The sequence below is a fragment of the Herpailurus yagouaroundi genome, unplaced genomic scaffold (genome assembly GCF_014898765.1).
Source record: "Herpailurus yagouaroundi ecotype Mexico unplaced genomic scaffold, PumYag 141, whole genome shotgun sequence".
Classification (NCBI taxonomy): domain Eukaryota; kingdom Metazoa; phylum Chordata; class Mammalia; order Carnivora; family Felidae; genus Herpailurus; species Herpailurus yagouaroundi.
Window position 1 is genome coordinate 40,382,475 of NW_024412396.1, and position 23,492 is coordinate 40,405,966.

Here is a 23,492-nt window from a genome sequence, read left to right on the forward strand (position 1 = left end):
TTATTTCTGCACTGTAGGCCCACTAGAGAGCATCGGGGGTATGGCTGGGCTCCCCTGCAGGTGGCATCAGGAAAGGTACAATAAGGAAGATGACGGTCTGCTGCTTCCATTGTCATTCTACTACTGTTGCTTTATAGGGTTCTGGAGCCTCTTTTACTGGCACTGCCTCTCCCTCTCCCCCTTATCTGACAGGGTCAAGTGAAAACTACTCCCGGGGACTCATACAGGCAGCCATACCTCTGGTTTGAAATATTCTTTATTTTGTAAACATCTGTGTTTAAAATAGATGAACCCTGCTCACAAGTCATATATTGGTTCTGAGACACAGTACACAAAGTTCACCCGTCACAGGGAGATGGTGGGGGCTCTGGAGCAGGTGGAAATGCCTGGGGCTGGGCTGAATCTCAAGACAGCAGATGCAGAGGTGATAAGTAAACAGGCAGAAGTACCTGTGCAAAACTCTGGGCCTAATGCCAGATCCCAGGCCACCTCTTGGACTGGAGAAGTTTAGGGGTGAGATGCCGACTCCAATTCCTTGTGAGCATAGCTGCACCCTAAAAGTTCAACCCTCTGGCTCCCATACCTCTCCCCAGCTGTGGCCCTTGGGGATGGGGCTAATCAGTTCATAGAATCTCCACCCTATGCTTTCCCTTCCAGAACCCCTAGGGTACAGTAAAAATATAGTCCTTCTGTCCCAAGGGGGCCAGGAGAGAAAGGCAATGGTGCTCTGCCTGATCCTCAGGGAAAGCTGCAATACTGATCCAGGTTGGAGCCAGCGCCCTGAAGTCCCTGGCAGAGGGCACACTGTGGGTTGGCATAACCATCTCCCTGCCCCCAGTGTGATGCTGTGTCTAACACCTGAGGAGTCAGTCCTCAAGAAAGCATCCCAGCCATAGTCATGACTTCATCCTAAAGAGTCTTTATCTAAATTTCTCATTAGCTAACAATTTATAACTATTCCTGCTCTCCTTTTCCTTCCACTACGGTTAACCTATCCCTGTCCCTGCATCCTGAGCTACCCTCTCCTACTCTGATAAGAGTCAGAAGGAAAGGTTTGGTCATTTCTTCCCCACCTTTTTTTTTTTTTTTTTTTTTTTTTTGGGAGGAATAAGGAAGTGGGGCTCTTAATCCTTCACCTGTGTGTGCCCTGGACTTTGGTCCTTAGTTGATGAACGTTCAGTGTTGTCTTAGCTCCAGCCCTAGCCATGTGATGCTGCTAATATGTAGCTTAAGAATGAGCCTCCTCCTTGGGAAGGTGGGGAGGAACCCTACTAGGGCTGCTAACTGACTTGTTCCTTCTTTAAAGCACCTCCTTCAAGCCACTCTTGGGCCATGTGGGGTTAAAGGAACTTCTTCCTGAATGAAGAGCTCTGGAGGAGGGAGTCCACTTCCCTCCTCCTGTAGCCACAGTGCCGGTGGCTCCTGTTCCAGGAGCTAGAGGGGCAAGATGAGCACTTTGTCTGGAAGGCTGAAGAGAACAGCACCAAGCATTTCTACCCAGGGCCTTCTTTCTCTCTCCCCATGAAGTCACAGCTCTTCTCCCACAGACTTTGAGTCTCAGCGAAACCTTGAGAGCTGAAGGCTGGGTTGGGTGGATATGTCCCCTCTTACTTGCCAGGGGGTTGCGGGGAAAGGCCCTTCTTACACAGAAAGGGAAGCCGGGGCCCAGGGAGCCCTGCTCCTGCCATATTCCCCTCTGGTGTGCACAATGCCGTCTCTGGCCTCCTCCCCCTTGCTTTAACCTGATATATAGGGGCTAGATCTTCATCTCCAGACACTCCTCTTTCTGGGGGTGTGTGGTTTGCTTGTCAATATCGCCGGCCCCTGGCTTTCCTTGCCCCTGCAGTGCCCTGAGGCCTCGGTGCATGTCTTTAAACTCAGGAGCCCAGGTGGGGAGAAACTGCGTACAAGGGGCACGGGAGGTAGAGAACGGAGGTGACTTTTGATCCCTGCCTCCCCACAACATTTTGTTTTCTTCTCTGAAGCACCTGCTTCTGAGCTCACTTCCCCCAAGAGGCAGGTGGGCAGGCGGCCAAGCAAGGCCCAAGCTGGGGGGTGGGGGGGGCAGGCAGGGAAAGGTGGGACAGCCCCAGTCTTGAGGACCACCAGGTTGGCGTCTCCTTCCTGCCTTGATGTACATTTCCCCAGACCATTGGTGAGGCAGGCCCATGGCACGAGACGCGACGGTGGGGAGGGAAGATAGGAAGAAGTACCCTGTAGGCTTTGGCCCCTTCACAAAGCAGGGGGGTTCTCCCAGAAGAAGAATATGGAACATCCCCATGAGCCTGAGTCCATTCCCTTGGACAGGGCTAGGGAGAAAGGAAAGAAAGAAGCTGCACCAGCAGCCACACAGGAGGACATACAGGGAAAGAGGTGTGAGGGGCTTTGATACAAAACACACTGGAGGGGAAGGGGACAAGAAAGAGAAGTGGGAGGAAGAGAGAAAAAGCAGAGAGGAGGCAAGATGCACTGAGAAAGAAGGGGCCTTAAAGTGGCCGTACTCCAGACTGGGCCACTGTCCGGGGAGCTCGGGGCGGTGAGACAGTGCCCGTAGCGTACTGGGGGCTCATAGCAGACCCGTGGCAGGGAAACAGGCTGAAGGGAGCCACTCCAGGCTGGAGGGGCTGGGGGCAGAGGCTGCTCAAAGATGACAGCGGGGCTGCTCTCAGGGCCAGGCAGGGGAGTAGCAGCTACTGGTATTCCACAGGGTCACCCGAGTGAGAGGAGAAGCAGGGCAAAGCCCGGACTCCCTGTCTGCCACAGGCCTCCTGAGGGGAGGGGGATTGGCGGCTGCTCCACGCAGGACCCTCAGCACCAGCAGGTTTTTGAAGAGTTCGCTGGGCCCTCAGGTTTGCCCTCATCCTCCTCCAGCTCGGCCAATGCCAACTCATGGCTGGCACGTGTCCGGAGACCATCCAGCTCCTTCCTGTGGGCCTGCAGCACCAGCTCTGTCAACCGCGTGAAAGACTGGGAAACCAAGGGTCACAGGTTAGTCGGGCTCCTCCTCCTCTTCCCAAGGCAGCCCTGTAACTGTCCCAGGGGCGGGGGCTCATCTGACCCAGGCTCCCGTCCTGTCCGCTGCCTCCTCTTGTCTCCCCACTCTACTGGACTCAGCCCAAGAGGCAGGGTAGCTGGGCTTCGGAGCGCTCACCTCTTTAATGTTGAGGTTGGTGCAGGCACTTGTTTCATAGAAGTCCATGCCGTACTCTTTAGCCAGCTGCAAGAAAAGAACATTCCTGAAAGGGAGTCAGTAAGGGAAGGGAGGTGCCCACAGCACCTGGCACATACCTCTGCCATTGCCCTCATAGCCCCTGCTGTGTCGTGACAATTTCTCACAGTAGGTCGCTTCTCAGACCAACCGGGAGCTCCTTCTTAAGACACAGGCTAGCAGAGCATGGAGACGGTCCACAAACACCCTCCCGCACTCCCCACCCGCCTCCATGCAGACACGCCCCTGCCCCCGGTGCACACAGCTCATACGTCAGGAGATAAATATATCAAAATCTTGGGCAAGATGTCAAATTAATAAAAAACACGGGCTTTGGGATCAAACAGACCCAGACTTAGACACCAGCGCTGCCGCTCAGCAGCTGTACGACTGTGGACGAATATATCTCTAAGCCCAGCTCTGCCATCTGTTAAACAGGGGAGAGGGTGTCTCGCAACCAAAGTCACGGAATGACTAAAAGGGGTCATGTGTCTCAAAGCACTTGCTTAGCGCTGGCCACGCATACAGTGTTCGATAAATACTGCTCTAGGAGGATTTGCTTCTACGTTCAGATTTTTCAATGACCACGTGTTATTTTTGCATACCAAAAGATCCCATTTTCTCTTAAGCGCTATGGACGCAAAGAGGGAGAGAAAAGCTCTGGAGGCCCTTGGAGTGGGTAGATGACTCTCGTCTCCGTGGTATTCATCCTTCTGTGCTCTGGGAGGGCGGTCTCCCTTGGCACCACCTTCCTACCCTCTCTGCCCCATGGCTTCTCTCTGACCGTGGGCCCTGCATTCCCTCATTTTCCTCCCTACTCCTTTCCAATAGAAGGACGGGGTGGGATGCCTGTAGATGGTAGCCATGGCTGGATGCTGCTGGAGAAGCCAGCGACCTGAAGCCCTTCCTCACCATGAACATTGGGATGCTCTCTTTAGCAGAGGGTAATCCTGCTCTGGGGCACTTAGAGGTGGACAGTCTTTGTTTTTGGATGGTCTTTGTTTCAGGGTGGACCCCAAATCAGTCCTGAAGGGCAGAAAGCAAATTCTCAAGGATGGCAACTCCCCTAGTGCCTTAGGGAACTTTGGAAAGTGCCAGGGTGCCTGATGACAGGGACAGAATCTTGGGTCCCAGCCCTCAGGACTGGCCCCGGAAGGCGGCAGAAGACCCAAGGGATGGGTTCGGCCAGCTCGCTCCACTTACCTGCTGCCCTTGCTCTCTTCCCACCTGCCGCTTCTGCTCTTCATCGGCCTTATTCCCTATGAGGATCTTCTGGACACCTTCTGGTGCATACTAGGGACAAAGGACAAGCAGAACTGCCAGTGAGTGCTGCCTTTCCCTCCTATCTCCCCACCCTACAGTCTCTTGGCCTCTATACCAGCACCAAGCTGAAGAGCCCTAGGGACAGAACAGGCTGATGGGGTGCAGGTGCAAGGCTTCCCCAAGTGCCACGGCCGACCCCGGGGGTCCCGGAGGGCTGTCATGGGGACAGTTTAGAGCAGGAGGCACTCTGACTACTACTGGTGCTTCCTGGAGTTGGACAACTGGTATCTGAACTGGCAAGGGCATTGCACTTAAGTCCAGCCCTTCATTCTACTGATGAAGAACTGGGGACTCAGAGAGTTCAAATGGCTTGCCCGAGGCTCCAGAGCCAGGACTAGAACCCCAGGCTCACGATTTCAGGAAGGAAGCTGGTCACAGGGTGGGCTTTGGCCTAACTCATTTCCAAGGACGAAACAGCCATGGAGTCCTGGCTGGGCACAGAGCATGGATGGCATGGCAGCTTGGGCTCCTTCCCCATGTCTTACTCACCCAGAGGTCTTCATCCAGGGCCGTGGAAGGCAAGGTTTCCTGGGAGTGTTTGCTCACCAACCCCGAGAGCCTCGGCCCTTCCCATCTGGCCCTCGCTCTGCCTTCCCCTCTGAGGTGCCCCTCCCCCGCCCCCAACGATGAGGCAGCATCTCCTACCTCATCCACATCACTGACCCACTTCATGATGTGCTGGTAAGAGCGCTCGCTGCTAATGTCGTAGACTAAAAATATCCCCTGAGAGAGAGAGAAGGAGAGAGAAATGGGGGAGGTCGATGCACACAGAGACCGTGCACAGTCATGGGGCCGGAAGCAGGTGTGGTACCTTAAATGCTGGGTCCCACTCTCCCTTCTCCCTGCTTAGCATACTGAGGATCCCTCAGCACCCAGAAACTTCTCCTTCTCTCTCATACCCCCAAAGCTATTGCACCCTAGGCCTATCACGGAACTCTCTGAGGTGGGAAGGAACCAAATATTCTGACTGGGGTCTTTGGCCCAGGGTGGAGGGTGGAAGCTGGGGATGACGGTGGGGGACTTGCCTGTAGTGTGTGGTCAGAGAATAACTAATAATTGAATGAATGATCAATGAATAATCGCAAGACTGCCTGAGACTGCCCTTGCCAGCAGGCGATCTGAGGGCCCTCTTTTGGGAGTCAGTGACATAAATATCTCAAACACCCAGAGTGGGGAGTGTGGATGGCAGCGTCCCACCTCCAAACCCTGAAAATGGTGGCTCACCTGGGCCCGTCGATAGTACTGCTTTGTGATGGTCTGATATCTCTCCTGCCCCGCTGTGTCCCTGTAGTAGAAAGCCAGTTCCTCAGAGGAGCGGGGACCATGGAACCAGAGGGGGAAGGGAGGAACAGGAGCTGGGAGACCCTGTGCCCTTGCAGGAAAAACTGGGGAGCTACAGGGTGAAATATCAGAGGAGCTTGGATCCCCAAGGGGGTCTGAGCATATCTGACCCTGCGGGAGAGAGGCCTGATTATCTGGTGCTGACAGGGCTGATGGGGTCTTGTCAACTACAGCTACGCCAGGAGCTTCAAACATAACTGGGCCTTGGACAACTCTGTAGAATTTGGCCGTTGTGTTCAGACAGGGTGGACACATGTACCCTTCTCAACCTGGAGGCAGCTCCAAAGGCTGGCAAAGGCCAGGCTTGCGGGAGCGTCAGGCCAGAGAGCCACAGCGGCCCCCTGTGGCTACTGGTGGGAACTGCACCATGCTAGATGGAGCTCTCTCCCCAGGGTCCCAGGTAGCCCTCCCTCCTACCACACTGCAGCGTGGCCCAAGGGCAAAGCCTTTTCCGAAAACAAAGCCAACTGGTTAGTTTGCCAATTCCTTCTAATTCCTGCCCCTTGGTGACTTGTGGCCAATCTCATAAGGTTTCTTAAGAAAAAGAGATTAAGGCTCCTAGGAGCAAGAGATGGGCTTTGAGACATCTGCTTCTCTCCACAGAAGAGGTGGCCAGTTATCCCAGATGCAGCCTTGGGATTTCTACACGTGGCAGTGGAAGCCTGGGGCTCTCCTCCCGCATCTCCTCCCCCTACTCAACTCACCAAATCTGTATCCGCACTTTGATGCCATCTACCTCTATGGTCTTCATCTTAAAATCCACGCCTGGGAAAGGAAGAGAGCAAGGAAGTTACGAAGGGTACCACTGAGACCTGAATGGTGAAGGCCCAGGGCACTCACACTGGAAGGGATTTCCTATGGCTTAATTTGGCAGAAAGATGGCATGAAGTGAGGAGGGACTTCCTGAACCAAAAATGGGCCCTGAGAAAGTATCCAGGGCTTTGAATGGAGCTTCCCTTCCTCCTTGACATGAGAGTTGCCATGGGTAAAGGGGTGAGGCAGTGCAGGAGGAGGCAGAGTGAGTATGGGGGAGTCCACTCCATCGCTGCCTCGCTCAGCCCCCAAATGTGTCTCGCTCTCCTCAGTATGAAGTCTTCCTATTTATCCTTCTGGAGAGAACTGCGGGTATTTACTTATCCTCCCTGGAACTCTAACGCCTAGGAATAGCAACCCACCGAATTTGCCTCTTATTTTTTTTTTTCTTCCTCTGTCTAATTTTTTTAATCTTTATTTATTTTTGAGAGAGAGAGAGCATGAACAGGGGAGGGGCAGAGAGAGAGAAAGGGAGACACAGAATCCAAAGCAAGCTCCAGGTCCCGAGTTGTCAGCACAGAGCTCGATGCCGGGCTTGAACCCATGAACCTCAAGATCCTGACCTGAGCTGAAGTCGGATGCTTAACCTACTGAGCCACCCAGGTGCCCCTCTCTGCTTATTAATAACCAGGAGGGAATGTGGCGCTGTCACAAACGTGGGGAAGGCACACAGACCCTGGAGAGAGAGGACTGTGTATACAGCCCTCGGCACCTAGCAAAGTCCCACCAAGGCCTGGTGGATCTGCTGTTGACTAGCCCCACTTACTGGAGGAGGCACTGTTGTTTACTTCTTTATTTAGAAGGAGCATGGGCTTTGAAGTCAGGCCTGAGCTTGAATCCTGACTCTGGCCACTTAACTCATAGCTATGACTTTGGACACCTTTCTTCTCTGAGCCTCCATTTCCTCATCAGTAAAATAGCGACATTCCCAGTCATCTCAGAAGGTGGCTGAGAAGACCAGATGAGACACGGTGCCTGGCACCTGGTAGCTATTCAATTGACTACAGTTATCATCATAACCTGGAACAGTCCTGATCCATAATGGGTGCTTGTAAATGACTACCAGTGACCAGGGGAAGAGGCAGTGCCACAGCATGTCACTGGAGGAGGGAGGGGAGGACAAACAGGGTTCTCAGGCTCATCTGCCCAAGGGCTTGAGGAGCTAAGCTGCCACAAGACACAGGAAACAAGGCATTTGGCAAACCAGCCCAAGGCAGAAACATCTGGGGACACTTGCAGGAGTCAGCAGCACCAGCACACAGGCTTGAGTCTGAGAGATGGCAGGGATGAGGGAGACATTTTTATCACCATGCTTCTTCCCAGCCCTAACTGTGCCTGGTGATTCAAGAGCTGTATCTAGTAGGTTAATTAAGCTTAAGTCTTTGTGTGCTCCCTGGAGACAGGTCAGGAATGGGCACCATTAACCAGTTTTCCGATGGAGAACACGGTAAAGGCGGAGTTCCAGACGGGCAGCAGTCACCAAAGACACAGCCCCAAAGACCGGAGAGGTACGAGAGTCCCCAATACTGCCGCTATTCCCCCTCGGCATTACTTCTTAACCAATGGGAATGTTTCTCCCTTCCTCCAGCCTGTCCCCAGGCTTCCACGAACACAGGCAGATTACATTCAGGCCCTTCCCTCTCACCATCGAGGCCAATCATCATTTAACTAGAGGGGAGAAAAAGATCCAGAATGGACAGCCCAAACTGAATCAAGTTGGTCAGACGTGAATCATTTTCCGCCTGCCCAAGCTGATTCATATCTATTGAGCTGTACTTTTCCAAATGGGCAATGTCTGGCAGCCATTCTTCCAAGTGTGCTGAGAAAGCGAGGGTGGAGGGCACCTGGCCTCGGTGGGGGCAGTGGCATGCCACGCCTCCCCAAACAAACAGTTGTCAAGAATTTGCTTCTCGCCATCCCTGGCATGGAAGGGAATCAGGAAATTCTTGTTCTTTCATGGTGTAGTGCCTGCTTCGCAGGAGGACCGGCAATTTTGTTCATTTTACAATCAAACCAGCTCATGCTAGCCCAGCAAGCCTGGCCAAGGACAGTGCCTTGTGCAAAGTGGTCACAAGGTAGCAGAGAGGGAGAGAGAAGGGAACTTACTATGTGCCCTTGCCCTGCACAGTGCTAGGTGCAGACAGAGTGGTATAATAAAAAAAAAAAAAAAAAAAAAAAAAAAAGACAAATGGTCTCTAACCTTACAGAGCTTAGTGGAAAGGAAACAAAGGCCCGGAGAGGTAAGATAAATAGCCCAAGGTCGGCACAGCAGGTGGTAGAAATTGGCAGGCCTGTTTGATGTCAGAGCCCTGACTACCCCCAGCACTCTTCTCGGGGAACGAGAGTTGTGTACTGACCAAACACAGAGGACTTAACTGTACCGTACTGGTTTCTCTGTAGGTCCTTGAGCTGTGGGTCCCCGGCTCAGCCGGGCAGGAGGACACTGTGTGAGAATGTGAGCAGCTGTTAAAAGAGGCAGCACTGACACGAAGACGCAGCTATCCTGGGAGTGAGCCCTGGGCTTGGATTCCTTCTCCAGCTTCCCTCACTTCTTAGCTGCATGGCCAGGGACCGAGGCTGAGGAGTGCTGGGGGCCCACAGCATCCCTACCCCCATCGTCTCACAACCTAGGTCCTCCTGACCACCCAGTAAGATTTGTGGAGTTCAGAGAAGCGAAATGCTTCAATTTTGGCTATTCATATGCACTAAGGAAGAAACAGGAAGTCTAGTCCTTTTGAGGGATCTTACTCACCCACCCGCCCCACCCCCCCCTTTTTTTTTTTTAATTTAAAGAAGATGAACTGCTCAGTGATCTTCTAGTGGAATTTATTCTTTCTACTCTCTCTGGTCCCATAGCCTGGACCTCCCACTGTGTCCACCCTCCAATCATCCCCTGGCCCGCCATGACGGTGCCCATCCGTGGCCCCTCCACCCCCATGTGGCTATTGGTTTTCTCCGCTGCTGAGCACTTGCGGGGCACTCAAACCACTGGCTTTGTTGGGCCACTCACAGACCCCTGCTTTCCCACCTTAGCGGGGCCCTCATAGCTGCTCGGCACCCGTTTATACAGAGGTGTGTTCACCCATCACTTGCCTGGAAGCCACTGTCCCTTCGCGGAAGGCTTCAGTCCCCTAGCCCCCCCTCCTTGGTGCCATGCACTCCACAGAATTTCTTCGCCACTCTCCAGGGGCAAGATGAATGCTGCCTTATGAAGCCATTCCTGAGGCCTACCTCATTTCTTCAGAGTGTGCCTCTGTTCTATCTTCCTTGGGGAAAGAGTCCTCTGTCCTTCCCAAGCCTCGCCTCTCAGCTCCTCATCAGCCCCCTCTGGGTGCTCATCCTAACAGTCTGGCCCCTCTTTGCTGATCTCCAAACTCTATGTGGAGGAGAAATACTCTCCATCCACCTCCATCCCCTGTGTGTCCTCATTCCGGGTCCTCTAGGGCAGCACGTCTCAAACTCTAAGGTGCATGCAGATCACGTGGGGATTGTGTTAAAATGCAGACTCTGATTCGGTAGCTGTGAGGTGAGGCCCGAGATGCTGGATTAAACTTCCAAGTGAGGCCGATGCCGTTGGCCCCTGGATCACACTTTCGAAAGCCGGCTTCTAGACAGTGGTTCTCAAGGTGTGGTCCCCAGACCCGTAGCATCAGCATCAGCTGGGACTTGTTGGAAAATGCAAATTCTTGAGTTCCACCTCAGATCTGTGGAATCAGAAACTCTGTGGGTGGGGGCCCTCGAATCTGTAGTTCAACAAGCTCTCCAGGTGTTCTAACACATCCTGAAGTTTGAGATTTGGACTAACGCTTTGCACCTGAAGGGTCAGGTGAGGCAGCACGGGTGTTCTCCCATTCTCCAGGTGTGCCTTGCAGGTGCTCAGCCTTAGAATCACCTGGGGTGATTTTTTTTTTTTTTTTAAATGCCGCTGCCTTGACTTGTCTAGACCCACTGAATGAGACTCAGAGAGCAAGGCCCGGGAACGTATATTTTTAACCGGGTAATGGGTGATTTTTAGAGGAAAGTTTGAGCTACGATATAGTGAAAGAGCTATCCACTAGTGTTGGAATCAGAAAGACTTGGGTCTAAATCCTGATTCTGGCACTGGCTGTGTGACTTTGGGCAACTTTCTATTTCTCTGAGCTTCAGTTTTCTTACCTGTAGAATGACAATACCACTGGCCTCCTAAGAGCTGTTGTGGGATACGAATTAGGCAGTGGATGTGAAGCACGTGCACATAGTAGGAGGTCGTGCGCATAGTAGGAGGTCATTCTCTCATCCCTCTGCAGAATAACAGCTTCCTGGAGAGCAGCCAGGAAAACAAACCCAGAGAGCCTTTGGTGTGGAAACGGTTACGTGGTCTAGTCCCTTACTACCCCATTGCCCTTGCTAATCCAGGGGCCAGCGGCATCAACATCATCAGGGAGCTTATCAGAAATGCAATTCTCCAGGTGCACCCAGACCTGCTAAATTTTAGGCACACTAAAGTTTGACAACCACTGTCTAGCCCATCTCTAGGCAGAGCCACACCCAAGGCTCATAATGACACTTATGATTGTTGCACACCCATTAGCTAGGGAATCCAGAGCCCTTAATTCTGGTGCCAGCCCTGAGAGGCAGGTAAGAGCGGTGATTACTACCATAGGCACAGAGTAGCCGCATAGCGTCCTCATGCTCCCACACCCTGTGGCTGAGCCAGAACCGGAAAACTGGCCTCCTAACACCCACCCACTGCTCCCTTGACCAGTGGCTGCAGAATCGTACTGCCTTTTCTGTCACACCCTGGCATGCCCCCCGTACCTGTTCTATTATGAGGCATCTAGAAGCGAGGCCCTGGGCACTCGTGGAGCAAGCCCGCCCAAACCTATTTTCAGGACACCCCTGTTCCTTGACGCGGTTGAGGACTGCGCTAAGCCCAGACGCATCACCCTGCACGCTGCCACGTCACTGTCCCTACAGGAGAGCCGGCTTCCTTTCCCAGGCCCAGGGAACGCTGTAGTGTGAAGAAACAAGCACACCGCCTCCACGCAGCTCCGGCAGATGTTCTTGGGAACACTGGGAGCCCCGGACGAGAAAGTCAGGGAGATGGGGGCCCTCTGCCAACCAAGTGCCTAAAGCACGAGGTGAAGCTCATCATTCTTATTCAGCATCTCAGAGGTGCCAGTCATGGTGGCTGCCACACCCAGCATCCCTTTCCGGCCAGAACCGCCCGGCCCAAAGCCTCTGCAGGGACGCAGGGCCGGGTGCAGTGTGCTCTCTGTGGACAAGCAGTTCCTAACCGGACCAGAGGTGGGTGTCTGACCAAAGGAGGCCCATCGGTGGGCTTGCTGGTGACCCCCAAGGTGACCTGGCCAACAGCGACAAGGGACTCTGGCTAAGCCGATCAAACCAGCCCCCTCCAGATGGTGCAGATAGGATTGGTCAGTTGGCAACTAGAGGAACACGAGGCAGATGTGCAGAGAAGCAGAGATGCCTCGAGACAGAGCACACTGGCCAGAGTCGGGGCTGGGGTGCTGGATCCTGGCACAGACCCTGCCTTCCAGCCCACGGGTACCCTCAGAGCACATCCCCCTTTCCTAGCGAAGCCTGAAAGCGCCTCTGGGTCACCTGAAGATTCACAGCCTGTGGCTGTCGGCTGCTGCCTCACGTCCCCTACCCCCACGGCAAGCAGGCAAGCTGTTTCAACAATAGGGCAGGGAGGAAAACACCCCCCAAATTCCATGCTTGTTGCTGCTTATTTTTTGTCTTCCAGCCCCAACTAGATGCAAAGTACCTAAGGGGAAGACAGTGTATTCTGCATTTGACAATAAGTTGTTTGTTTTTAAAATCTCTGCCTCCACTCCAGCAGAGGTGCCAGACATAAAGTAGTAATTCCATAGGTGGCATCCCCCTGCCCCAGGGAGCATGAGGAGGATGGGCACCTGTGGCTCAAGCGCAGGGACGTGTGTCCTGCCATGTGCATGCGTCACGGACATTGGCAAGAAAAGCTCCTCAGCTAAGTGACTGCCACCTCGGACCGTGGACAGTGTTGCCCTCACTACATCGATGGCCTCTGGCTCTTCCTGCTGTGTCCCTGTCTGAACAGCCTCTGCTTCTCCAGCAGCAACCCTCAGAGACTGTCAGGCCACACCCGGAGCCCTGGAGCACAGTGACAGGGCTGCTGTCAGAGAACAGGAGGAGGGGCAAAGCTGGCCTCTGAGTACTGGGGGCTGGGATAGGACTGAGGGACAGGACAGGGGAGATGGTTCACCATGGGTGATGAACTGCTAGACCGGGGAGGGGGCGAGCTTACTGCCCCCTCGGTCTAGCAGTGAGGGGCCATGAAGACTGTGGAAAGAAAGGAACGGGGCACATTCAGGGGAAAGAACACTCCTTCCCATAACCACCTGCCTCCAAAGAGAGCACAGGGAAGCTAGGAGGAAGGGGGGAACAGGGGCGTGGTCAGTCAGAATACACTGGTGTGGTCAGAGTTTGGTTCCGATCCTGCCTTTCCCACTCATTACCTGTGTGTTGTCAGGAAAGCTTCTTAATCTCTCTATGCTGTTTCTTCACCTGCAAAACGGGAATGACAATCCCTCGTGTCAGAGAGTTTCTGTGATGATTGTGAGAGAAGGTGGAAAGCCAGTAACACAGGGCCTGACCCATAGTTTTATGAAATGTTAGCTGAAGAAGCTATCAGTTCCCTAGGGAATGAGGAGAGCATGGAGCCCAGGGGCACAGTGTGGGGAACAGAAGGAGCTCTGGGCTCATGTTGGGAGAGGAAGGAGAGTGGGGCAGGAGGTGGGGCAAGGGGTCAGCACTAAGCCACAGCGTTCCAACAAAAAGAGAAAATGCCACCCACCACGGAGCCCGGATGGCTCCCGAGTCTGCCTACCACCTAAATTCTGGCAAAGTCAGGAGGTGTGCGTATTGGCAGGCCAGCACCTCATGGGTTAACATCAGGTGCCAGCCTACCTGCCTGCCAAGGGCCACATGTTTCAAGTGGAAATAAGGCGCTTCTGGATGCCAAATGTTATCACTGTGATCAACCACAGCCCAAAAGACCCGCAGCGTGACTTGAGCCTTTTCATTAGCAATGAGATGCCACAACAGGAACAACTCAATACACCTGAAACCCAAGGCAGACACCCAATCCCTGGAGCCAGGGTGGCTCCAGTTACCAAGCCCAAGGCTCAGGAAGGCCCCCAGCCCCTCCTCGACAGGAAACCAGCATGTGCTGGACATGTGGAGCTCACGGGGTTGTGGCAGGAGGTCACCTCCAAAGAGGTCACCCTGAACAACCCCAAAACAAGCTTTAGGGAAAGGCAGACCCTGCGGGGGGGGAAGGTGGGGGAAGGGGGTGATGGCTGCCTGACTTTGCCAGTCCAGACAAGGCATCAGAATAATCCCCATCTCAAAACCCCCTTGTCTCAGCAACAGAGAAGACCCGTAACAGCAAGAGACCAATGACGCCATCTTCCCCCTGAGTGACATGTAAGGGGACAAATGGGGAGAATGATCCAGAAGGAGACAAATCTCAAGAGAAGAGTCAAGACAAAGGCTCTTGGCACACCAATGTCACACCAGGTGGGTGAGGGGAGTGGGGAGAGCATCTTTGCCCCAAACCTGCCACTTGCTGCATTCTCCTTCCTTCCCTCTAGGGACACAGCCTCGCTGTCTGCCGGACCACACGCCACCACCTGACTTCCTCCTCTTACCCAATTGCAGACTGATGGTCCCTCATGCTGGCCTCATCCTGGGGAGAAGGCGCACCAGGCTCTCTGGGCAAATGCATTACTCAGCATTTGCACTGTCTTGCTCTGGGAGGGATGGGAAGCAGAAATAAAAGAGGCAGCCCTGGTCTTTGGCAGACAGAACCCTGATCCTCTAACTCCAAGGCCATGTTTTAACCTCCAGGACATTGAGTCAATGGCTCTGATTCAGATGCCACCTGCAAGAAAGACTGCAGATTTTAGAATGATACTCTATCCCTCCTTTCTTTTCAAAGACACGAACAAATGTGCGCGCGCGCGCACACACACACACACACACACACACACACTCCCTCGATGTAATTGGAGGTGATATGGGGACCAGAACAACTCTAAAGGCTACCACCTTCACATCAAATCTTGAAGGACCAATCTTCGGAAACCCAGGGCCCAGAACCCCAGGGGCCGTCATCGTGTAGAAGTGCTTCCCAGTCGAACACAGGGTCCCACAAGGCTGGGAAGGGATGCATGTTCCCAGTGCATGAGCCCTAGGAACTCTCTACTCCAGAGCCCCCAGCAGTGAGATGGCCCTGGAAGGTCGCTCCAGCAGCCATTTGACACCCCCAGTGACTCTGAGTGACAGGCAATACTGACCTCAGTCGAAGATCCCAATCTCTTGTCTCTGTATTCACCAAGGAGGACCCCGCTCACGCTTCCTTGCCCCCTGCTATGTCTGAGCTTCCCCCCAGGACACATATTTGAGCGGAAAAGCTAGGTGCTGCTGGAAGCAGCTCACCCCTTGCAGAATTCTCCCCCTCTTTTCTCAGTCCCAGACACACATGCAGCATAGTGAGTTTCCCATTGTATGAGTCCCAAGACACCAATACTACATACAACTTCCCTCCGGAAGAAAATGCATGCATGCATTCATTTATGCATTCACTCAAACAAACGGCTATTGAATGCCTACTATGTGCCAGGAACTAGGTACTAGAAGACACAGCAGTGAATGATACAGATAAATCCTTGTCTTCAGGAAGCTTCTATTCTAGGGAGGAAGAACAGATGATAAGGAAGCCAACTAATAAATACTTTCAGAGTGATGTTAAGAGGCAGGAGCAGAATAATGGAGCACAGAGTGAGGAGACCCATGTGCAAGCTGCTTTAGATTGGCTGGTCAGTGAAGACCTTTTTTTTTTTTTTTTTAATGTTTATTTACTTTTTGAGAGGGAGAGAAAGAGAGACAGAGTGTGAGTGGGGGAAGGGCAGAGAGAGAGGGAGACGCAGAATCCCAAGCAGGCTCCAGGCTCCGAGCTATTAGTACAGAGCCCGACGCGGGGCTCAAACTCAGACTGTGAGATCATGACCTGAACCGAAGTCGGACGTTTAACCGACTGAGCCACCCAGGTGCTCCTCAGTGAAGACCTTTTAAAGCAAGTGACATTTGAGCTGAGACCTGTGTGACAAGAGACCAACACAACAGAGATCTGAGGGACCGGGGCCCCAGGCAGGTGCAACAGCAAATACCCCTCAGGCAGGAACACACTTCAGTCAAACTAGAAGTTCCTCAGAAGAGAAAAGGAAGAGGGAGCCCCGTTATTCTTTCCTTTGTTATAAAGGGGGAAACACAGCAAGGCCGTTCCCTGCTCTGGGATCTCATGGGGACCCAGCCTCACATGTACACCTGTGTGCACATGCACATAGGGTCTAACCTGAAGAATGTACCAAGAAACTTCTCAAACGCTAACAAGGCCAACTTGGGGACTCCTCACCCCACTTTGTGATGAGATCTCTATACTGAATGGCTCATGTATGTAAAGTCCACTGCTCCTGTGCACGTGGTAGGGGCACTGAGCAGGTGCTTGAGACACAGCAGTTCCCTAGCCCTTGCCCTTCCCGCTGCCGTGTGCACAAACCTACATAGGGCCTCTGTGACATGAGCTGTGTGCTCCAGCCAACCCTGTCCTGCTCCCCTCTGGCAGACCCCTGACCTGGCCTTGCCTCCCAGAGCCTGCTGCTGAATGGTCAGTGGGCACAGCTGAGGTAGCCAATATCTGCCAGGCTACTGAGCACTCACCCCTCTGCCCTCCTGAGCCTCTTCCTAGGCAGGGCCATGTTGACGGGCAGCAGAAGGTTCCCAGAGAAAAAAAACGGGGGCTGGGAGCCTCAGGAGCAAACATCTTATAGGGGCCACGTCCTCCAGATGTGTCTGCCTTCACACAGAGCCAGCGAAGGAAACTCCTAGCAAGGATGTGGTGGAACTGAAGTTGGTACGATCATGGTCTGGCCACCACCAGTGAGCTCAACCAGGCAGAAGAGTAGAAGCCCCACGTGAGGTGTTTTCCACAGCACCTCCTCCCCCACCCCTGGCCCCCTGGGGAACCCTACTTAGTCTTGAAGAAACCACTCAAATGTCACTTCTTCTGTGAAGCCTTTACCAACCAACTCAGGAGGAATTTATCACCTGTGATTCCAAAGCATTTTGACATGGCTTTTGCATACTATTCTGCTTGTCTGTTTGGATGCCTGACTTCCCAACTGTCTGTACTCTGAGCTCCCAGAGGGCAGCACAGCATCTTATTCATTTCATATTCTCATTGCCTGGCAGAAAGCAGATATAATAATACATATTAGTCAACAAAACTGAATACAGGAGAGAAAAAATAAACGTGTGGGTGAGTAAATAAATGAGTGAATGAATGAAGTTCGGTACATTCCAGGAGATAAGATCAGCGAGAACAAATTTTAATCAGGGCAAAGCAATCAGGGAACAACCCACATTTGGAAGCCAACTGTTAGCCTTCTCTGTAGATTATGGGGCCCCAGTCACAGTTCTCAGGAAATCTATTATCAAAATAGTAATGTGAGGGCAACCCTTAGATCTCACTCTCAAAGGTCCCCCAGCCAGACTCCTCAATCCTCACCCCTGACAGTTCCCCAGAGGGTCACGTCAAGGAGGCAGACTTGGCCAACAGCAGGGGCATGAACATGGTTCCATCCCGGAGCCCTCGGTGGGTGGGGGAGGCACAGGTCTGGCTCACTGGAGACAGCCAACCCTTGGCGGGCTGTGCAAGGGTCTTCTGGGATAAGCCAACTGCAGAAGAGGTGTTTCAAGTCTGGGCGGCCTGCACTCAAGATGTGGGCCATCACTTTTCTCGGGGCCTCAGTTTCCCCTGTTGTAAAACCAGGAGGCTGATGATTAATCCTCTCCTCCTCAGTGGGAGGAATTAAATGTCCAGGAAGCTCTGTGCCTCCCACCCCCGACAAAGCACACTGCCCAGGCAGGAGAGCCAACAAGAGGTCAGAGGCCCGTGCAGAAAATTGGCAGTTTTACAGGGAAACAGGCACAAATATTAGATTACAGAAGAAGGCACTCTGAGAAGAACTGGCAATCAGGATAGAAGGGTAATGGCCAAATATCGACTTTCATGCTACACAGCTCATCACCAAGCTGTCTGGGGAGCAGGGGAGGATGGAGGAGAAGAGGAGGAGGAGGAGGGGGCAGGAACCAGGGCCCTCAAAGCTGGGGGTGGTTCTGCAGAGCCGGCAAGGTGGCACAGATGTGCAGAGCAGCTGAAAGGAAAGCCTCTGAGGGTTTCAGAGCTGTTCTCGGGGATCACATTCTTGGGGGATGGGGTGTGTGGAATGGGGGCCTGAGGCAGGGTGATACCAGGCAGAGGCCCAAGCCTTGAGGCAGAGCCCTTCTGCTGTCCTCTCAGGCCACCTGTCTCCTGACCTCGCCACCTCCCCACCTCCTTCCTCACCAACTCACTCTTCCTTCCCAGAGCCTGGAGCTGCTGGGGCAAGGGTGGGGGCTGGCACGGAAGCAGCGATGCAACCCTGTGACCCCAGGGAAGTGAGCCGAGGCCCTGTCTCCTGTTTGTTCACTGCTGTACCCCCAGCCCCTCATAGGCACCTCGTGTTCAGTCAACAGTGCCCAAACCCCTGAATGCGTGAGTGGCAAAGAGGATGGCCTCAAAGCACATCACTGGCAGCATATTAATCTTGACAACTTTCTCATGAGCTAGGAATAACAAATAATAAGAATAATAATGGTAATAATCATATAATCGGCCACCATTTTATTGCCGGCTCTGCCAAGTGCTTTAGATCCATTAGCCTCTGTAATCTTCACAATGACCTTTAAGAAAGATTCTGTTACTCTCTTCAATTCACAGATGTGGAGACTCAGGGAAAAGATGTGGAATAAGTGTCTGAAGGTGGCAGAACCTAGCAAGGCCATGGGGACTCTCTGCCTGGCCCTGGGCTGCTCTCCCCTTCCCACCCTCCCTGCAGCGAGGCACACAGACGCACCCCGGCCCTCCCCCGGCCCTCCAGGTCCAGGCTCCTTGTGGTGTGGGGACCCCTGAGTGCCCAAGCAACTGTCCCATGTTTGTTAGGTTCCATGCCCCCGCACCGCCCCTCCCCCCATGTCTTCCCCAGCCCTCTCCCTCCCCTTCAGTCACCCACAGCCCTGGCCCCAGGCAGCCCAAGCCAGTTCAAACCGAACTTCCAAGAAAGGGGATCCTGCAGCAGTCAGGCCCGCCCGAGGAATCAGCCCTGAGGCCACAGCGGTGGGTGGTTCAACCAGCCAAACTGGAAAATCAGGTGGCCTTTAAAACAAAAAGGTCCAGAGACCATGTGACCCATGTACTTGGGGAAGACCAAGGGTGGGAGGCGGAAAACCAAACAGAAGGCCCGTCCCTTCAGCTTGATTAGTGGCTTATAGGGCACTCCCGGCCACCAATGCAGAAAGGAACCCAAGGGCCCCACCACACGTTGGGGATGACACCGGCTCCCTGCCTGGGCGGGCAACACCGGTCACGTGAGGCCCTTTCAGAAGTTGCCAGTTGGCTGGTTCAAAGGACTCTCCACTCCTGGAGGGACAGGAGGGCAGGAGATGGTGTGCGGTTTGGCAGGAGTGTCACAGGAGGGGAGTCTGGCAGAGAGAAGGAGCTGGGAGGGCCCCTCGTGCTGGCACCACCCACCACCGCCCCTGACTGGTTTCCTGGCTGCAGGTCTCAACTCTCTCTCCCAGCCAGTATCCCGAGGGCCCTTTTCACCATGTCATTCCCTGGCTCAGACACCTCTGCCACTGTGAAGGCCCAAGTCCCACCTCCTCAGCCAGGCCCTCAGTACTCTCTGCCCTCATTCATCCATTCATTCAACATTTACAAAGTTCCAGCCTGGCCCTGTACTAGGACCACGAAAATAAAGAGGAATGAGATTTGGTTTCACCTTCAAGGCACTTAAAGTATGGTCTGGGAGACAGGAAGATAAACGGAGGAATGTTCTCACTCTTCCCCTAAAAATTCCCTTCGGTTCCAGCCAGACTGCCCAGAATCCCATGAACACCCACTGAATTCCCACCTCTGTCGTCTCTACTCCATCTGTTCCTTCCTTTCCAGGAACTGAAAAGCAGCCCACGCTGCAAGGGCTGGCCTCAGCCTCCCTCCTTCTAGAGCCTTCCCTGCAGCTTCTAGTCAAGCAGGGCCTCTTCATCTGGCCTCCTCTAGCACCTCTGTAATAGCGGTAGCACTCACGGTCCCCTCACCAGCCATTGCCTGTGTCCTGTACCCTCGCATCGATATTTAGTTGCTGATAATGCCCGCAAGACCTTGGTTAACAGTAACAATGATCATAACTGATCCCTGACATTTGACGAGTGCTTCACCAAGTGCTTCCAGATTTCACTGTGGCCAGACCTCTTCTTGCCTGTGTGCTGTCTCCCCAGCTAGATTCCGGGCTTCTGTGGGCAGGAAAAGGCGGACTGAACAGGTCTCTAAAATGCCTGGCATGGTGCTTTGTAGTGAATCCTTAATTAATTAGTTTAACAGGTGAGGACACAGTAGAGGACATTAAGGCATCAGCTGCGCACTGGTACACGACCCCCATCTGGGTGGGCACAGCTGCAGCACAGGAAAGGCTTGTTCGGTACGCATCCAGCTCAAGGCCACCTGCTGACTAGAAAGAAGCAGGGCCTCCCTGGGAGGTCTCTTCACTGCTCCCTGGCAGGCCCTTCTCTGGAATGTCAGTCAGGCTGACAGTAAATGGCATAAACAGTAAATCACAAAAGTGCCAGCCTAGGTGATATCCACATGATCCAAGAATCTGAACTCTGTCTTGGCAATAATTGGTGAAATGCCTCATTTTCCCCATTCACAAAAGTAGCTCTGGGAAAGGTGCCTAGATCAAGGTCCAGCATGGTATGAGAATGTGTCTCAGACAAAGAGCAGTGGGAGAGAAGTGATGATGTGTATTCTTCACCTTGGAGCCTCCAGCACTGATCCCAGCTACAGGACACACGCATTTTTTCCGAATGGACAAATTACTGAATATGATTTGGTAGTACCCATTTTCTTGGCTCCTTAATTTGTCTCCTGGCTGCCCTTTCCAACTCCATGGGAAACTTTCTGTATCACTGAAGGGAAAGCTTTTCTTGACCATCCAACTCTCTCCCTAAGTCTTAGTTAATGCTGAAAAAACATGCCCAAGACGATGTAGAATCTCACAAGTGCCTAGGTGAGCTTCAAAAAGAATGCCCAGTGGGCAGATTTTAAAAGGCTGGTGTGAAGAAAGACAGGTTTCTTTCTTTTCCAGAAAATCCAAACTCCTAAACAGTCCACTGCATCCTGGCAAAAGGTGGACCCAACCCTCAGAAGCAAAGAGAGAACCTGCTCGGGTTTTAGGTCAATACACCAAGGGCCTTGAGGAGGTGGCGTGGGGAGTGTGCCACAGAGAGACTCCCACTCCCACTCGGTTTGCTGATTCATCTCTGCCTCCAAAGTGGTTGGCCCCAGGGGGGACTCTGAGCAAGTCCCTGTGACCTGTGTGGGGAAACTGCACATTTGTCTATCTAGCAGGAAGGAGGTGTCTAAGAAGGGAGAAGACGAGGTGGAAGAGACATGAGAAGGGCTGGTGATTAGCCATGTGGGGGCAAGGGACTTAAGGAAAACATAAGCCTTAGAAGGGTCACCTTCTGAAACATCAGTTCCCTCATTTCCCACGTGTCTGTGGGAAAGGGGGACACGTCTCCTAGGGGAGGCTAGCTCCCCTAACAACACTGGGCTGGAGCCCAAGAGCTTCTGAATGGGGTGGGTGAATAAAGTGCTCCAGGGAAAAACATAGGCCACTCCTAGGACTTGAAATGTGGCCAGGACACAGGGTGCAAACTACTGCTCATCAGGCAAAGTCTGGGGACCGCCCCCCAGCAGCCCACAGCCCTCTGAAATAGCTCAGCAGCTCCTGGCACCAACTCCATCTAAAAAACAGCCACGGGAAGTTTCCTTAAGTGCTAACCTCCTGCCTTTTGTCCCCAAGCCTGCAACCTGTCCCCATATCCCATCAGGATCCTCAGCCCCTCCCTTGCTCACTCCCAGGCCTTTCCCCAATGCCTCCTCTGCCCTGAGCCTTCCCTAGAGGCATGCAGCCCTCCCTTGGCTTCCAGTACCCCGCCCATCCCTCTGAGATATCTCTCATCCCAGCAGTGGCCCAGCCCACGCTCCAGAACTCTTAGGAGCCTGCCTCACCGCCCCCCTGAGAAAGAAGGATGTTATCTGTTCCCTCACCCTAGGTCCCTTGAAGATAGTGAAGCAAAGAGAGGATGAGACCCTGCGAGCTCAAGGACAATGACAACAGTAACACCTAGCATCACCTGTGTCCAAGTTTGTGCTAAGTGCTCTTACAAACATGATCTCATTCAACCCTTACAACACCTCAGGAGGTAGGGACCGTTATCACTCCCATCCTACAGATGAGAAGCACCAAGCTCAGAAGCTTAAGTGGTATTCAAGGTCACATTGTCCCAAAGCGAGGTCTCCAGGTCCATGTGACAACAAAGCCGGCCTCTTCACCACTAGGCTCTGTGCCTCCTGGCTCTACCTGCTCCCTCGTCTCTCTTGGCAAGGAACGTGTGTTGGGAGGGTCGGGGTGGAAGCTTCAAGTGAGAGCTGAGTGCTGGGGCCCTCTCCCACGGAAGGGGGGAAAGCTGCTAACTGTGGTGGAATTGCCTCAACTCAGACCTCCCAGAGGAGAGGCCCCTCAAGGCCCAAGGCGCAGAAACTCCCTCAGAGGGGAGGCCGCTCCCTCCCTCCCAGAACAGTCGTCTCTGGGAAGCCACCAGGTCTTGTCCCTCTAAGCACAGGATCTGGCACTGCCAGATCAGAGATGTACTGTAAGGTGGGTCCTGCCAGCCATGTGATCCCCAGGTGTGGACCAGTAATCCTGACATTCTTCTCCTTCTCGGCCTCCTTCAAAACATATCTTCATCCAAACGTTTTTCTGGAGCTGGCTAAAAAGTGCCCCTTCCACACGCAAACACGCTCACCGAACGAACGTACGCCCTCCTCCAGGTGTCCCACCTTGTGGCTTACCTTCACAACTGTGCTCTGGAAACTCAATCCCTTTGGCCCCTCCCTTCCTCCTGTCTTCCCCGCCAGGCTCCACATTGGGTCGCCCCTGAACGGAGGGTACCCAGTGACTCAGTGACGCGGCTCCCCACCCTGAACCCCTCTTCCGGAGCACAGGCTTTACTTCCCCTCCCCCTCTCCACCTGCGGGTGTGGGGAAGTCATTTCAGTGGCTGCGATTCTCGCTGCCCCAGCTCGGGGTCCCCAGGCCTACACTCGCCCCGGTGGTCTCGGCTCCGATGAGAAGGCTCCCTAGCGCAAGGCTGGAGAACCTATCCCTAATCACGGGCAACAGCAGGGACGCCCTCACCTCCAGGACCCGAGGCTCAAGTCCCCAGTCGGTGGCCCTTCACCGGGATCTCTCCCCTGGTCCTGGCCTCCCGCGCCAACGCCTCTAGCCGGGGAGGCGGCCAGTTCTCCCGGGCTGGGGCAGGGGGCCGCCCGGCCCAGCGGCGGCGGTGGGGAGGGTGGCCTCCCCCACTCCGGCCACCGCCCCTTACCGATGGTGGAGATGTGCGAGGAGTGGAACTCGTTGTCGGTGAAGCGGCACAGCAGGCAGGTCTTGCCCACCCCGGAGTCCCCGATCAGCAGCAACCGGAACAGCACATCGTACTGCTTCGCCATGGCTGGGGCCAGCGCGGGCCGGGGGCTGCGGGCGGGCGGCGGGCTCAGCCCCGCTCGGCCGCTGCCATCGCTGATGTTGTACACACCC

At 53.8% G+C, this 23,492-nt stretch overlaps 1 protein-coding gene and 1 long non-coding RNA gene across 6 annotated transcripts; one reads left to right on the plus strand and one right to left on the minus strand.

The window, feature by feature from the left end:
* Positions 1–238: 238 nt before the first annotated feature.
* Positions 239–23,469, minus strand: RAB15 (RAB15, member RAS oncogene family). 5 transcript variants are annotated; one of them, XM_040477394.1, is made up of 8 exons: positions 23,281–23,390; positions 10,841–10,983; positions 6,577–6,637; positions 5,756–5,816; positions 5,177–5,254; positions 4,412–4,501; positions 3,152–3,217; positions 239–2,967 (listed from the first exon to the last, which is right to left on the minus strand). In XM_040477394.1, exons 2-8 carry the CDS (start codon positions 10,938–10,940, stop codon positions 2,809–2,811), a joined length of 615 nt encoding a protein of 204 aa, XP_040333328.1. In that variant the 5' UTR covers positions 10,941–10,983; positions 23,281–23,390; the 3' UTR covers positions 239–2,808. The 5 variants fall into 5 exon arrangements, with proteins under 5 accessions (XP_040333328.1, XP_040333327.1, XP_040333331.1 ...); XM_040477393.1 differs by lacking the exon at positions 10,841–10,983 and having other exon boundaries at positions 23,281–23,469; XM_040477397.1 differs by lacking the exons at positions 10,841–10,983; positions 23,281–23,390 and adding an exon at positions 22,746–22,783.
* LOC121031908 (uncharacterized) lies at positions 13,226–14,544 on the plus strand. The gene is made up of 2 exons (XR_005790959.1): positions 13,226–14,155; positions 14,323–14,544. It is a non-coding gene; the product is annotated as an uncharacterized LOC121031908 (long non-coding RNA).
* Positions 23,470–23,492: the final 23 nt, after the last annotated feature.

Excerpts from the sequence above, each read along its gene's own strand:
- RAB15 (XM_040477393.1), bottom strand. The coding sequence starts at position 23,404 with ATGGCGAAGCAGTACGATGTGCTGTTCCGGTTGCTGCTGATCGGGGAC. Across the intron at positions 6,638-23,280 it reads CTCGCACATCTCCACCATCG|GCGTGGATTTTAAGATGAAG; the intron begins GTAAGGGGCGGT and ends TTCCTTTCCCAG. Across the intron at positions 5,255-5,755 it reads AGTACTATCGACGGGCCCAG|GGGATATTTTTAGTCTACGA; the intron begins GTGAGCCACCAT and ends TCTCTCTCTCAG.